At 39.8% G+C, this 14,587-nt stretch overlaps 2 protein-coding genes across 5 annotated transcripts; one reads left to right on the top strand and one right to left on the bottom strand.

The window, feature by feature from the left end:
- Positions 1-853: 853 nt before the first annotated feature.
- On the top strand, positions 854-2,520 carry LOC18054115 (probable sarcosine oxidase). Its single transcript, XM_006450134.2, has one exon. It carries the CDS (start codon positions 1,131-1,133, stop codon positions 2,370-2,372), a length of 1,242 nt encoding a protein of 413 aa, XP_006450197.1. The 5' UTR covers positions 854-1,130; the 3' UTR covers positions 2,373-2,520.
- Positions 2,521-2,771: 251 nt separating this feature from the next.
- Positions 2,772-13,839, bottom strand: LOC18054114 (COP1-interactive protein 1). Of its 4 annotated transcripts, none has more exons than XM_006450133.2 (10): positions 13,559-13,839; positions 13,300-13,444; positions 12,036-12,675; positions 5,987-11,895; positions 4,843-5,713; positions 4,066-4,748; positions 3,685-3,832; positions 3,498-3,579; positions 3,295-3,409; positions 2,772-3,116 (listed from the first exon to the last, which is right to left on the bottom strand). In XM_006450133.2, the coding sequence occupies exons 2-9, from the start codon at positions 13,348-13,350 to the stop codon at positions 3,307-3,309; spliced, it is 8,487 nt and encodes a 2,828-aa protein (XP_006450196.1). In that variant the 5' UTR covers positions 13,351-13,444; positions 13,559-13,839; the 3' UTR covers positions 2,772-3,116; positions 3,295-3,306. The 4 variants fall into 4 exon arrangements, with proteins under 4 accessions (XP_006450196.1, XP_024033383.1, XP_024033384.1 ...); XM_024177615.1 differs by having other exon boundaries at positions 5,987-11,884; positions 12,040-12,675; XM_024177616.1 differs by having other exon boundaries at positions 5,987-11,884; positions 12,049-12,675.
- Between the last annotated feature and the right edge of the window lie 748 nt (positions 13,840-14,587).

Below are 14,587 nucleotides of genomic sequence, written 5' to 3'. Positions count from 1 at the left end.
TAAGACGTTGTTAAGTTGTTATACAATGTACATAACTACATATATAGTAAGACATTATTAAGTTATTATGCAATGTCATCTCATTTTTCAATAACAAAAGATTTTCTTTTTTCTTTTTTTTGGACAGCAGACAAGTGTAAATCCATGGATATGCTGAAAATGGTTGAGTGGACTAATTAGGGTTGCAGATATTTACGTTGAAATCCGCTGCATGAAGAGGTAGCTATATTATTAGCTGATGATGCTAACGAGCGAACTCCTGGTTGTTCACCAAATACTATTCTCTGTCAACTTAAAAGAGTAAAGAAGTAGAAAACTAGAAATTACAGCAATCGGATAAGTGATAGCCTCATCACCTCATCATATTTTTGCATAAAAATGCCTTTCTGAACATGGCCCCCACGCACAATGAGTTGCCGCACTTGTGTTTATAATAATGTACGGATAAGATTCAAGTATTTATTATTTATTTTATTTTATTAAATAGTTATTTATTTCAATAGTATAATAAAGAGTTTAACTCAACATTAAATCTGTATCCTTGAGAGAGTTAGCATCACCTGATCAATCAAAGTAGATGGGTCCAACTCCCCACCGTATCATTCTAAGTTTGTGAACTTGAAGCAATCATATGATTACAAGTTGGAGAAAGTTGAATTCTCAAGATTTTTTTTTTATTTGGAGGGCCCACATATATTCATGTAAATGGATCACACGGATCCGCCGCTGGGCCATCACCACAGAACTCACGTGTTTTATGATGGTCAGGCCAATTCCTCGGCGAGCGTGCATCTAAAATTCTTTCTTCAGTTCCATTAATTACAGTATTACACACAAAATAGAGCCACATGCGCACACATTTTATCATGGTACGTAAGGGCAGAGCTCGTATAATATAAATTTATGTGTACCAACAAATTACTAATTTCGCACCCAAGTTTGCTTAGCGCTGCGTACGCAAAGTATCACTGGCACTGCTCTTCCAATGTCGTAAAATGGCAGCGATGCAATTTTCATATATTATTTGTCTCTTTTCATGATGTTTCCACCTTAAAACGTACCCAACCCATCACACACACACACACACATCCAAGTCTCTTCACTCCAAAGCTATCCTGCCCGTGAAAATAATGGAATTTCCTGGCGAAAAGTTCGATGTAATAGTGGTGGGTGCAGGCATCATGGGCAGCTCAGCAGCCTACCAACTAGCCAAACGAGGCCAAAAGACACTACTGCTAGAGCAATTCGATTTCTTGCACCACCGTGGCTCCTCACACGGCGAGTCACGCACCATTCGAGCTACTTACCCGGAAGATTATTACCACCCCATGGTCCTTGAGTCTTGTCTTTTATGGGAACAAGCTCAATCTGAAATCGGCTACAAGGTCTACTTCAAAGCCCATCAGTTCGACATGGGCCCATCTGAAAACAAGTCTCTCCGCTCCGTCATTGCCAGCTGCCGCAAAAATTCGGTCCCACATCAAGTGCTCGACTGCCGCCAAGTGCTGGAAAAATACTCCGGCCGGATTGAGATACCGGAGAATTGGGTCGGTGTGGCGACTGAGCTTGGTGGTGTAATTAAACCCACCAAGGCAGTTTCCATGTTTCAGACACTAGCCATTAAGAATGGAGCAGTGCTCCGAGATAACATGGAGGTAAAAACTGTACTAAAAGTAAAAGACGCTGTTAAGGGAGGAGTTACTGTGGTTACCAGTAATGGTGAAAAGTTCTGGGGTAAAAAATGTGTGGTAACTGCTGGTGCTTGGGTGGGAAAGTTAGTTAAAAGAATCACTGGGCTTGAGCTGCCTATTCAAGCTGTGGAGACTACTGTGTGTTATTGGAGGATTAAGGAAGGTAATGAAGCCGATTATGCCGTCGGCGGTGATTTTCCAAGTTTCGCAAGCTATGGTGATCCTTACATTTACGGCACCCCGTCGTTGGAGTATCCAGGGCTGATTAAGATTGCGCTGCATGGCGGGTACCCATGTGACCCGGATAGGAGACCGTGGGGACCCGGACTGTTGTTGGATTCGTTGAAGGAGTGGATTCAAGGGAGGTTCGCCGGCAGGGTTGATTCAAATGGTCCCGTAGCTACTCAATTGTGCATGTATTCAATCACCCCGGACGAGGATTTTGTGATTGATTTTCTGGGTGGGGAATTTGGGGAGGATGTGGTGGTTGCCGGTGGGTTTTCCGGTCATGGGTTCAAGATGGCTCCGGCTGTTGGGAGGATATTGGCTGATCTTGTGCTCAGTGGGGAGGCACAAGGAGTGGAGCTACAGCACTTTAGGATATCAAGGTTTAAAGAGAATCCTGAAGGCAATGTCAAAGATTATGAAGACCAAGTTAGCTTCAGCGTCCATCCACAGTGATCCACAGTGATCCGTTTGATATTAGTCTCTCTTGGAATCGCATTTGCAATAATTCATGTAACCACATTAATGGTGGTGACGTATTTGTTTAAGTTGCATAATCAATCCATAAAACGGTCTCAGGCAAGTCAACAATAGAATAAAATTATTTTCTGATCTGAATTTTACTGAACTTTTAAAAAAATTTTATCGTGCCTTTTAAAAATAATGTATGAGTAAGATTTATTTATTTTAATTATTTATTTATTAATTATCAATCAACAATTGAAGTATTTACTTAAGATCAAATTAAAAGAGAATCTCGATCCAGTTAACAATAGATTACCGTGTATCGCCAACATACCGCGGTAGTAGTTGAATGCATTTTACTCAAATTGTGTACAATTTGCTGCAAAAATATAACGTTGCTCGCGCAAACTTAAAAACCTTTTTGACTTGTAGAGTTTTGTAACGGTGACAGCAGTTACATTCATTCAACCTTTTGGTTGAGTTCACAAATGAAACAAAAAAATTCTCAATCTATCCTCTATAATAATAACAAAGATTTTTTTGCTTATTGGATGCAACCAAGCAATCCTGAGATTTGTGTAACTAAAAACGGGAAATCACAGTTTGCCTGATTGAGCTAAATAATCAATCAATCTGACCACATCTAGACAGGAAAACTGGGTGTGATTAATTAATTATACAGATGTGCTCGATGCTCATTTTGAAGCATAATTATGGTTGGGAATGCCAGCAAACCTGAAGATAAGGAAAATCACGAATCTTTCAGCATTCAAAGAATTACAAAAACCTACCAGTTCATAACATTCGAATTAAAATAATCAATCAAACAACTTTCCTTTACATATTAAACCATACTCTATCCAATAGAAAAAGAATGGGCATCTATAATTTAAATGAAGAAAGGATTACTCACCGATATGGCTTGTCAAAATACAAAACTCGCAATAAGTGTGTGCAATACAGCCCAATAGACTATAATACTAAGCCGTAAAGCAGGTTGTCGCATGAGTGCTCGATCACAAGAAACCCTGGATGTAAGAAAATTTAAGTAACTTCTGCATCCGGATAAGCCTCAAAATCAATATAAAGCATAGAAGAAGAGAAAAAAAACCTTACCATAAGCCATCTATCATGTCTGTTACAGGTCTCGTACATCTTGGGACAATTCTTGATGTAGTAAGTGACTTGAAACCATGAACTAAAAAGGAACAAAGTAAAATACAGAAATAATGTGCTCGGTCAATTATATGGACAGCTAAGAAAAGCAAAGAGGAAGGAAACAAGCGTTTCAGTATAGGATTACCTTTTTCATCATCTTCGTCTTCTAACCTACCACTAGCACTACCAGGTTCCATATCTATTGCAATGGCAACCTGATCATTGTTATTGACTTTCCGTAAACTGCGAACTTGAGATGTAGTAGAAGGCCCAGGTGCTGCCCACTTGTTTATCTGTGCACAAAATTCCACCAAGATTGAATGGCTTAGACATGATGATATAGATACACTTATACACTTCCTATATAAATCACAAGTAAGATTTCTTTTCTCATTCTATGCATTAAACCATGACACAAGTTTCAATATGATTTCTATACATCAAACTTCACTTTATCACTATTTTTTAAAATGCGGTGGATAGTAAAGCAATATCAAGAAACTTAATGACATATCAGATGACTCACCACAGGTTCAACTTCCAAAATTTCAGAGGTCACACTAGTTGCCCGGCCTGAATCTCCAACACCTTCAAGCATGTTGATGTGTGCCTCTTTCTCACGCAAAGAATTGCGAAGAAGTTCTTCTTTGCGAGTTAACTCTTGTACTCTGTTCCTTTCTACTTGCAACAATGTGTCCTGGCTTTGGGCCACTGCTCGCAGATCCTCAAACTCAGATATAATTCCCGAAATCTTTTTCTGAAGTATTTCCTTGTACTCATGTGCCTGACTGCTTTCCTTTTCAAGATGCACATCCTGTACCCCAACCTCAGAAATCAACGAGTCAAGCCAAGAAATAAGCTCCTGGATTTCATTTAAATCTCTCTTGTTATTCATCTGCGATGAAGCAAGAACTTCATTGGTGCATCTAGTGACCTCCTGTCTCAAGAAAGAGATCTCAGCATCCCGATCTTGTAATTGCAATTCAAGCTTTTCCACCTCACTGAGAAGAGTTTCAGACATAAGATGAAGCTCATCAAACTTGCTCACTGTGACAGAAAGTCTTTTTGCAATCTTTCCACGAGAAACTTCAAGGTTCTCTAAATCTAAGTTCTTTTGCTGCACAACTTTTTCCAAATCCACAAGTTTTTCCTTCAGCTCTTCTATTTGATTCTCCTCCTCGTCAAGTGCTTGCATTAGAGCCTCAATTTCTGTGATCAAAAGATAGCATTCACATTTAGAACATTTGCATAATTTAGCTACTAAATAACATTTGTCATAAGCATCAAACTTGACAAAACTGACCTTGGTCTTTGGCAGCTAGCACCCTGTCCTTTGACTCCAAGAAGGTGGCTTGCTCGTCTCGCAACTCCTTCAATCTCTCCTCCAATAAACCTCGTTCCTCCTTCACCGCCTGGACTTGCTGTTCCATATCAAATATCCGAGTTTCTGCAGATTGAACATCAAGTGAACATCTTCGAGCAGCAGCTTCAGCTTCCTTAATTTGACCAACGAGCTCCGAGCAAATTCTGTCTCTTTGGATGTCCTTCTCCTGAAGCTCTCTCTGCATTTTTGCAATGGTGATTTTCATTTCCTTAAGGTTACCATCTTCGAATTCAGTTCTCATCATAGCAAAATCCTTCACAGTAGATAAGAGTTTGTCTGCAATAGCCTTGATAAACTCCTCAGAGGACAAATGGTTCTGACCACCAAATGGAAGTCCTGCTTCACCAATTGTTGCAGGATTCAAGGTCATTTCCAGGTCTCCCGCAACCAAATTACTTCCTACCAGTGCTGCTTTTCTGTTTCCAATTTCCATGATTGAATTAGCAGATGCTTCATAAAGCAACACAATGTTTCTGCGTAACACCACATTATCCAAGTCCTTTTCTCTTTCAATAGACTCCAAACGTGCAACGTCTCTTTTCAAGGCTTCAACTGAATTTTTCTGGGAAGTCAACTCCCCACAAAGGATATTCATTACTTCAAATACATTTCTAGCTTTATCATGAAACACTTTAGGGTGCTTGTGCAACTTCTCTCTTAAAGAACCAACATTACTCATCAATTCTTGCAAAGTAATTCCAATAGAACTACAGAGTTCAACTATTACAGTGTCATCCACATGGTCTGGTGTCTTCAAAGCTGGCCATGAATCCATAAATAGAATATTCTCCTGAAAAGAAAAATTCATGGAGGAATAAGTGTAAAGAATATGAATAATTTAATTGACAACATCATGTTGAAAACAACAAGCTATTCAGAGAATTTAAATGTCTGCTAAACAGAGAGGTTTGTGTTCCACAATAAGCTAATGATGGATGAAATTACATGGTGATATGAAAAAAAAAATGTAGGAATATATAATAAATGTAACAAAGAAATAGATGCCTCGTGTTGCAGAAGTAGGATGAGGTGCACCAGGAGGCACTGTTCATAACAACAATACCTTGTCTACTGAATTGCTGGAAGCATAGCCACCATATGCACTTGTAATGGGCATGCTAACCACATCAGAAGTATCGCCTTGCTTGAGACATGATTGAATGTAAGCCTCCAAATTGAGCACAAATTCCAAGTCCTTAGAGAAAACATCAGCCAGTAAACTATCAATATCAAGAAAGTCCTTCCTGAGTTCATTTGCCCCGGATTTTAACATCATCATTTCAGAATATTGTTTCTGTTTTCCCTTAGAGAAAACTGTAGATAACCTGTCAAGATGTGAGAGTGCATCAACTTTGGCAGCCTCAGCTACATCCCTTTCCTTGGAGATTTCAGAGAGTTCACTGGCAGCTTTTTCCAACTCCTCCTGAAGAACATCATTTCTCTCTTGAACTTCATTCAGTTCCGCTAGCAGTAGCTCTGCTGCTCTTCTAGATTTCTTCAATTCTTGTTCAGAAGAAACCAGAGCTGCATGCAAAACAAGGAATTGTTTCCCAATTTGTTCCAGCTTCTCAACTGGATCCCAGTTACTAACTTCACCACCAACATCAATGCCAATTAAGGCATTCGTGATTACATTCAAAATATTTTCTCTCTCCTGCAACAACCGCTCAGCTTCAGTCAGACGATTCCTCAAGAACAATTTCTCTGATTCTAGGGCTTCCACCATCTCAGGGTAAGTGGATAAATCCCTAATTTTCTGTTCATAACCTACAAGAGCATTTTCCCTGTGGCTGATCTCAGACTTTAAGTGTTCCAATTCATTAGTCATCTGTTCCAAGGTTTGTTTCAAACTATCCCGCTGTTGCACCACCGACTTCCCTTTTCTAACAGCAACATTTAACTTCTCCCTCAGAGAAGCTGACTTCTGCTCCTCCTGAGCAAGTAGCTCCTGCAACTCCATCCTTTTTTTATCAAGTGCTGCAACTTCACAAATGAAAGACTGCTGCTTCTCCATGTATGCATCTCTCTCCTCCTTCACATGCATTAGGTTAGCTAAAGCGTCCTCCAGATCTTTCTCCAGATGCGCTGTATCTGAGTCCCCAGACATTACAACATCTCTGTTTCCAGATTTATCAAGGCTTGCATCCGCTTCTTCAGTGCGGTGCTCAGCAAATGTATCCTCAGGTACAGTTTTTGGCTCGGAAAGGGTCAAGTAATGCTCTATAAGCTTCCTCAGTAGAACCTCCAAGCACTCAGTACTACTGTCACCCGAAGCCAATTCTTTCGCACTAGGATCATGCAGTGCATCACCAACCAAACCCACCAATCTACGTATCCCATTTTCAATGGTTTCGATGCGCCCCTCAATTCTAACCCTCTCTTCCAATTTCTCCTGTAAACCAGTCATTTCATTCTGCAGCATTTCCTTCTCAAGTTCAAACTGGACCACCTTTGATGAGATTTTCTCATGATCACAGGTCAGAATCTCCATTCTTTCAGAAAGCTTCTCCCTCTCATGAACAACAACTTGAAGGTCTGCCTCAAGCTCAGATATCCTCTTTTGTGACTCTTCCAGATCAGCAGTAACAGATCCATAGTAGTCTTCCAGGTTTTCAATCTTCTGATGGAGAGAATCCCTATCATTATTAGCATCCAACAGTGCAGTTCCTAACCACTCAATCCTATCCTCAGGTTCCATAGACCGCAAGTGTGAAGGCATATTGATTCTGTCCAAAAGTTCTTCCCATCTCTGCACCAAGTAGTTTCTCTCCATTAAAGATTGTTCGAGCATTTCATTTTGTTCAGCCAATCCATAAAACTTGCTCTGCAGCTCCTCATATTTTCTCCTCATATCATCCCCTGAACTTGAGCTTGGTGGTGTATCTTCTTTCCAGGCTTCTGTATCAACAAAACCAGCATCGGAGTGGGAACCTCCCACAGAACTCTTCTGCTCCCAATTAGTAACAGGCAAAGAGTTTCGTGTAACTGATCGTGCTAACCAATCAACCTTTTCTATTATGTCCCTTGAATGAAACTGTTCAGGTAGATCAAGGTCTTCCATTATCTCTTCAATTCTCTGGAGTACAGAGTCTTTGAGGAGAAATGACTCTCTTAAAGCAGTTGCTGAGTTGCGAATGTATGAAAGCTCAGATTCAAGAGCTTCCACACGGTCACCTGCCTCCATATTAGAAAGTTTTGTTTCTAGCTCATTAAGTCTAGCATCTCTCAACTGCAGCTCTTGCGTGCATTTCTCAAGTTCCTTGGATGTTTCAGCCAGAGACTGCTTCAGACTATCGCGCTGCATAATCAACCCTTTCCCCTTAGAAACAGCAATGCTAAGCTTCTCTCTGATAGAAGATATCCGCTGCTCTGACTGTTCTAGTTCACTTACTTTTTCCTGCAATTCAGATAGCGAGACAGCAAGCGCTTCTTCTGCCTGCCTTATACTTTCTTTGAGAACAAGGATTTCAGTTGCATGCTGAAGCTTCAAAGCATTTAACTGGTTTATCTTTTCCTGCTGTTCAGTCAATTCCATCCCCATAAATCCAAACTCTTCTCTTGACGAACTCACCTGCTCAACAACCTCTTTATACCTCTTAACAAGTGAAGACACCAATGATTCAAGGTGTGAAAAAGGTGTTTTATCTAAGTCAGTCTCGGTGTTTTCCAGTTTTCCAACACTCAAAACATTTTCTATTAACTTCTGGATGGCATCGGAATCAAGGCATCTTCCATTCAATACTTCCACATCATTTGTTCTACTAATCAACTCTGACTTAAGTTTATTGTTTAAAGTTTTGAGCTCCAGTCTCTCACCCAGAAAATTTTCCAGTTGTTCAACAACGGTCTTATACTTGATGTAGTCAATGGGATCAGATAGAGCCCCAACTTGAAAGTTCATCCGTGGTTCATCATCCATAGACCCAGCAGAATCAATTACAAGTTTCCTGAGATCACCATAAAGTGTATGTAACATAACAGAAGCTGATTCATTCTTTCTAAACAAATCATTGAACTTCTCATTTACTTCTTTGTATGAACTACAAACTTTTTCATGGTCTGAATGAGCAGTTTCTAATTTCTCCTGCAGATCCTCAATCACCTTGATAGCGGCATCTACAGAAGCATCAACGCGACTGTTAGCATCCAAGCCATCATTGGTTTCTGTGCCGGCAGAGATTGACACTCCCCCAGTAAACTCATCAAGCTTTTCCACTGTTTTAACAATCTGAGTAATGATAGAATTCCATTCTCGTTCAAGTATCAATGTCCTCTCAGATGCTTCCTTCTGCAAGCTTTCTACTTGATATTCTAGCATCAAAATCTTCTCATCTGAACTTCGCTGTAAATCATGGAACTGACTCAGCAATTCACTAACTCTTGATTGGTGCTCGCTTAATTTTTCACCAACCTCATGATATTCTGCTTTCAGACTAAGGTCTCGTTGTTTGTAGTTCTCAACAAGAACCTGAAGCTCATCACTTCTTGCTTCAACTCCATATACATGTTGCTTTATGACTTCATACAAAACTCCAAGCTCAATGTTTGTTGCTTCCAAATTGTCACTGTGCTCCTTCAAAGCTTCATATTCAGCCTTGGACTTCCCGACTGCAACATCAGAAATCCTTCTAAGCTCCTCTTCGGCATTCTCAGAATCCAGGTGAAACTGCTGAAGCAGTGCCCTCAATTTCCATGTATGCTCTTTTATTGACATAAATGCATCTGATGGTGATAGTTTTTCAGTCGCAGCCTTCTCCTCTGTCTCATGTTCATCATGATGCACCTTTGACTCGAATGCTTGAATCAGTTTGGATACCCCAGGTGAAGGCACTTTACCAACAGACCCATTAAAAGAAGTTAACTCAAAGTGCATCTTTTCAGCAGCCTCTTCAAGGTCCTGCAGTATGTTTTCTGCCTCCCTGAAGTGTCCTTTCAAGACTGACAACAAAGAAGAATCATCAAAAACTTCCTCCAGCTCACGTGTTGAACCTCCAACAGGGCCATCAGATGAGGGTTTCTCCAATATAGGAGAGGAAATGCCACCATCTTGCCTAAATGCCGTATTTTCAGTAGGAAACTTCTGTTGAAAAATAAGTAGCTCGTTCGACAATCTCTTATTTTCTTGAACAAAATATTCCTCAAGCTTCATCCTCTCTTCTGTTATCAAAGCAAGACTCCCATTTAAGTTGGCATTTTCAACTTGCAGAGCTGCCACCAGTCCCTTACAATCAGTCAATTCCGTGGATATTTTCTCAATCTCCAAGACAAGAGATTCCTTTTCTTCTACAAGCTTCTTTCTCTCCTCTGTTACCAAACCCTTACATTCAGTCAATTCCATAGACATTTTCTCATTCTCAGTAGCAAGAGACTCCTTTTCTTCTTCAAGCTTCTTTCTCTCCTCCATTATCAAAGCAAGGCTGCCTTTTAATTCAGCGTATTCATCTTGTAGAGCTGCCACCAAACCCTTGCATTCTGTCAATTCTGTAGACATTTTGTCATTTTCACCAGTAAGAGACTCCTTTTCTTCTTCAAGCTTCTTTCTCTCCTCTGTTACTGCAGCAAGGCTCCTGTTTAATTTAGCATTTTCATCCGGTAGAGATTCCACCAAAATCCTACAGTCAGTCAATTCCATACACATTTTCTGATTATCACCTGCAAGAGACTCCTTTTCTTCTTCAAGCTTCTTTCTCTCCTCTGTCACCAGCGCATGAATTGCAGTTAAGTTGGATTTTTCTACCAGCAGAGCTTCTAGTAAACTTTTGCAATCAGTTAACTCCAATGACAGCTTCTCATTCTCATGGAGACAAGATTCTGTTTCCTCCGCAAGTTTCTTTCTGTCCTCAGTCACTGAAGCAAGTTTCGTACTTAAGTTCTCATTCTCCACCTTTAAAGAAGCAACCCAACCCTTGTAGTCAGCTAACTCCATTGACAGACTTGATAAATCCCCTAGAGATCTTTCCAAGCTGATCTGCAATTCATTTGCCCTATCTGAAAACTCCTGAGCCTCTGCCTTTACTGAATGAACTTGGTTTTCAAGTTCCTCCCTACAGCTAGCAACAGCCTGGAGTTCAGACCTGCAATGTGCTACCTCTTCAGCCATGCATTCATTCTTCTGCTGAACTTCATAGAGGGAAGCTCGGAGCAAGGATATTTCATCAACCAACTGATGATGGTTTTGATCAAATTCCATTTGCAGCTCAGACATCTCCGAAACTTGCAAGTGAAAGATATCTTTTGTAAAACTTGTAAGATACAACTCTTCTTTCAGTCTCTCAAACATATCATGACTGGTACACTCAGATAGAACCAAACTATCAATCCCCAACTCTGCATTACCCGATCCTCTCGAACTGAGCAGAGACCTAAACTCATCCCCACTAAGCCCCCTTACGATCTCTTTGAGCTCTGAAAGGCTGACTGAGCACCCATCTCCATCTGAAGAAACAGCTACCATAGATGAATGCACCGTGTCTTTCTCAAGAGATCTTTCCTGAGCTTTACTGTCAGTCATCAAAGATCCCACTGGCATAGACTGCTGATTATCCACTTCTGCAAGCATCAAATTCTGTCTATCTGCTTGAACCTCTTCATACCCATCACTTCCCGCATCAGGAGGGAGCATTCCTTTTCTTCCTTCATTAGGAAAACTTGCCACTACATCCTTCAGGTGATCTATACCTTGAAGACTAACAGCTGAAATACCATCGGCTTCATGTGAAAGAAGGGCAGGAGACGAAGACCCATCAGCTGTGTTGGTTGCATCAGTTGATGCAGGCACCTTATCAGCATTGCTAGTTAACTTTTCTTCATAGGTTACCTTGTGCACACCCGTCAATCCTGACGCAGATTCTTCAAGAGTTGCAGTGCTTCCACCAAGCTCAGGTGGATTAGGCTTCCCTTCCCCTGCCGGCTCAGTTTCACTGCTTTTATCATGGTGCTTCAAACCCGAACCATCTGCTTCCTGCATCGCCCCTACCCAGCAACAAATGAGAATTTAATTACATCAACTCCAGACATCAATTGTCCCAACTTTCCCAATTGACTCCCCTTACAAACACATATTACAATAGAAATGAGAAAATTGAAAAGACTAAAGAGAAGCAGAGCACAACCTACATCTGTTACCTGATCTCCCCTCACTTGAATCAGGGTCGTATCAGGAACTTCTTGTGAAGCTGGCGACTCCAGCCTCCCATCCCTATTTGCATTTTCCATTTCAACTGTAACCATCTCCCTCTTGTCAGTATCTGCTAATATGGATTGTGTTGACCCATCAGTGACTACAGATATATCGGCATCCTTGGTTTCCCCATCTAAAACTGGGATATCTACAGATGACGAGGGCACTGCTCTGGCTGCCTCGGCATCGGTATTCTGCATTCTTTCCCCTTCGTTAGGCACCAAAGAAGGAACATCACCACCTTGTGGTGATAACACAGCATCACGAGCCAAAGATATTTCAACCATGCGTGACTCAGGTGTAACAACCACTGATGGCGAATCAACGGCTGCAACATCAATCTCAGGAGCCAATGAATTCTCTATTGAATTTGAATCCATAACTCCCAGATTGGAATCAACATGAGATGGAGATGCACTTTCCCCTTCAGGAACTAATGATCCTGTTGGTTTCCCAGCAGTAGATGCTGCATCGATATCAGCTTCATGCTGCTCAGATTTACCAGACTTCTTCAAGGATTTACCTTGGCTGCTACTGCCCTTGCCATCCTTCTTCTGTCGGAATTGTTGAAGCTGATAAAACATAAATAAAAATTAAATATCAAAATGTACAACAAAAGCCTTCCCTCTCTATATGGTATCAACATAAAAGATTAGCATAAACGAGATCAACTGTTTACTTTCACAAATCTAATCAGCAAATGCACTGAACAAACTAGAAAATCCTATCACTGTAATTTACACAAATCATAGAACTTAATCCAAGTTCTTCGTTTATTTCTAAGCTAGTGATCAGAAAAATCATAAGATTAGCATAAGAAAAGAGTTCAGGGTTCACTTTCACAAAGCAAGATTAAGAAAACACAAATCTAATCAGTAGACGCGCAAACTCGAAACCTAGTAAAGCAATTCCAAAAAGCTACGCAACTAATAAACCTAGTTTTTCATTTATTTTATCAACTAACCATCAGAAATGCATTAGTTTTTTTGCTGAGAAAGCAAATTGAATACAAGAGATTAGCATAATAAACGAGGCTTGGAAATTGCAAATCTAATATATATATATATAATAATGCAACTAATATAGAAAGTGATTTCATTTATTTATGAGCTAAACATAGGCAATGAAGCGGGTTCTCGTCAACTAAACACTTATAATCCAAGAATAAAAGAAAATTAAAGCAAAAAAACAAAAACCTTTTTACGGCCAGCAGCGAGCATATCGGTACGGCTCTTGTTCTTGTCCATCCGGTCCACTCCGTTTTTAGAACCCAGAGAAACTCAAAACCAAGTCACCTCCTCCGCCAGCAAATCTCTTTCACCATTGGATTAGATCCTCCCTCTGCAAACAAATACACACAAAATTTATTTCGTTAACCAAAAAATAATAATAGTAACGCAAACGAATTGATTCGAGAGACAGTGGCAACAGATTGATTGAAGAACGGGAGCACACCTTAACCGCGATTTGGCATCGATCAAATTCGACGCACAAATTATTGAAACTAAATAAATAACAAAGAATTTTATGAATGAGTGTGTGTGTGCGGGTGCCTTTGTTTAATATCTTAGATCTAAAGCGAACGTCGTTTTCGTCGATTGGTGAAACGCCCGATAGGTGATGAGCAAACAAATTGCACCAATTTTCTTTTTTCCTTTTTTTGTTTTTTAAATTTTTTAACTGCAGTAGTTTTAGGGGAGTGCAGCAGGCTTAACAGTTACTTGTTTTGGCGTATGAAGAACCTTAAATCCGACGTCGAAGCTATAGATCTAGCGTTGGTTTCACACTTGCATTGCTTTAAACCCCACCCGCAACGAAAAGCCCACGAAAGTAACCTAAATGCGGGGGCCTCGATTCCCAAATATACAAGAGCAGTGAGCAAACTTAGAAATAAGCCCAAATCAGTCCAGTTTCAATAGCTTTTCGGTTAAGTCTTGAAAGGCAAACAAAATGGTCCAGTTTTAAGAGGGCTGAAGTATCTTTTGTTATAAATGAGCTGTGCTACTCCCACCCTTTAATTCGTGTTATGAAAGATAGAGCCGTCACAATTCCACGAATAACCTTCTAGATAAATCTCGCATAATAAATTAACGTATTTTATATTTTCATTTAGAATTGATTGACAATTCTTTACAAAATTTAAATAAATTTAATTATATTATCTCGCTAATTAATTGATTAATGCCATATTATTTGGGATAATTATTTTGGATAAAAAAATTTGAGATGTCTAGTACTACTCCCAAAAAAAATCTCTCTATTATGATTTCATAAATAAAATTTAATATCCCTCTATTACGACTCCAATTTAATTGTTTTCCCTTCTTTATAGTTATTGTTTACTTTTTTTTTAAGATTTCTAGTTGGAATATTCTAAATTTTATATTTCCATTATCATTTTTTTTCTTAATAAAGTTCTAATCCATTAGCTTTAAGGGTGTGTTTGGTAATCTTTTAGAATGATGTTTTTATATTTATTTTATA

The sequence above is a fragment of the Citrus clementina genome, unplaced genomic scaffold (genome assembly GCF_000493195.1).
Source record: "Citrus clementina cultivar Clemenules unplaced genomic scaffold, Citrus_clementina_v1.0 scaffold_1, whole genome shotgun sequence".
Lineage (NCBI taxonomy): Eukaryota > Viridiplantae > Streptophyta > Magnoliopsida > Sapindales > Rutaceae > Citrus > Citrus x clementina.
This window is presented reverse-complemented; position numbering and strand designations above follow the sequence as displayed.

Coding starts and splice junctions, on each gene's coding strand:
- LOC18054115 (XM_006450134.2), top strand. CDS start 1,131: ATGGAATTTCCTGGCGAAAAGTTCGATGTAATAGTGGTGGGTGCAGGC.
- LOC18054114 (XM_006450133.2), bottom strand. CDS start 13,350: ATGGACAAGAACAAGAGCCGTACCGATATGCTCGCTGCTGGCCGTAAA. Junction 4,749..4,842: donor GCTAGCTGCCAAAGACCAAG/GTCAGTTTTGTC, acceptor TTTTGATCACAG/AAATTGAGGCTCTAATGCAA. Junction 3,410..3,497: donor GACATGATAGATGGCTTATG/GTAAGGTTTTTT, acceptor TCTTACATCCAG/GGTTTCTTGTGATCGAGCAC.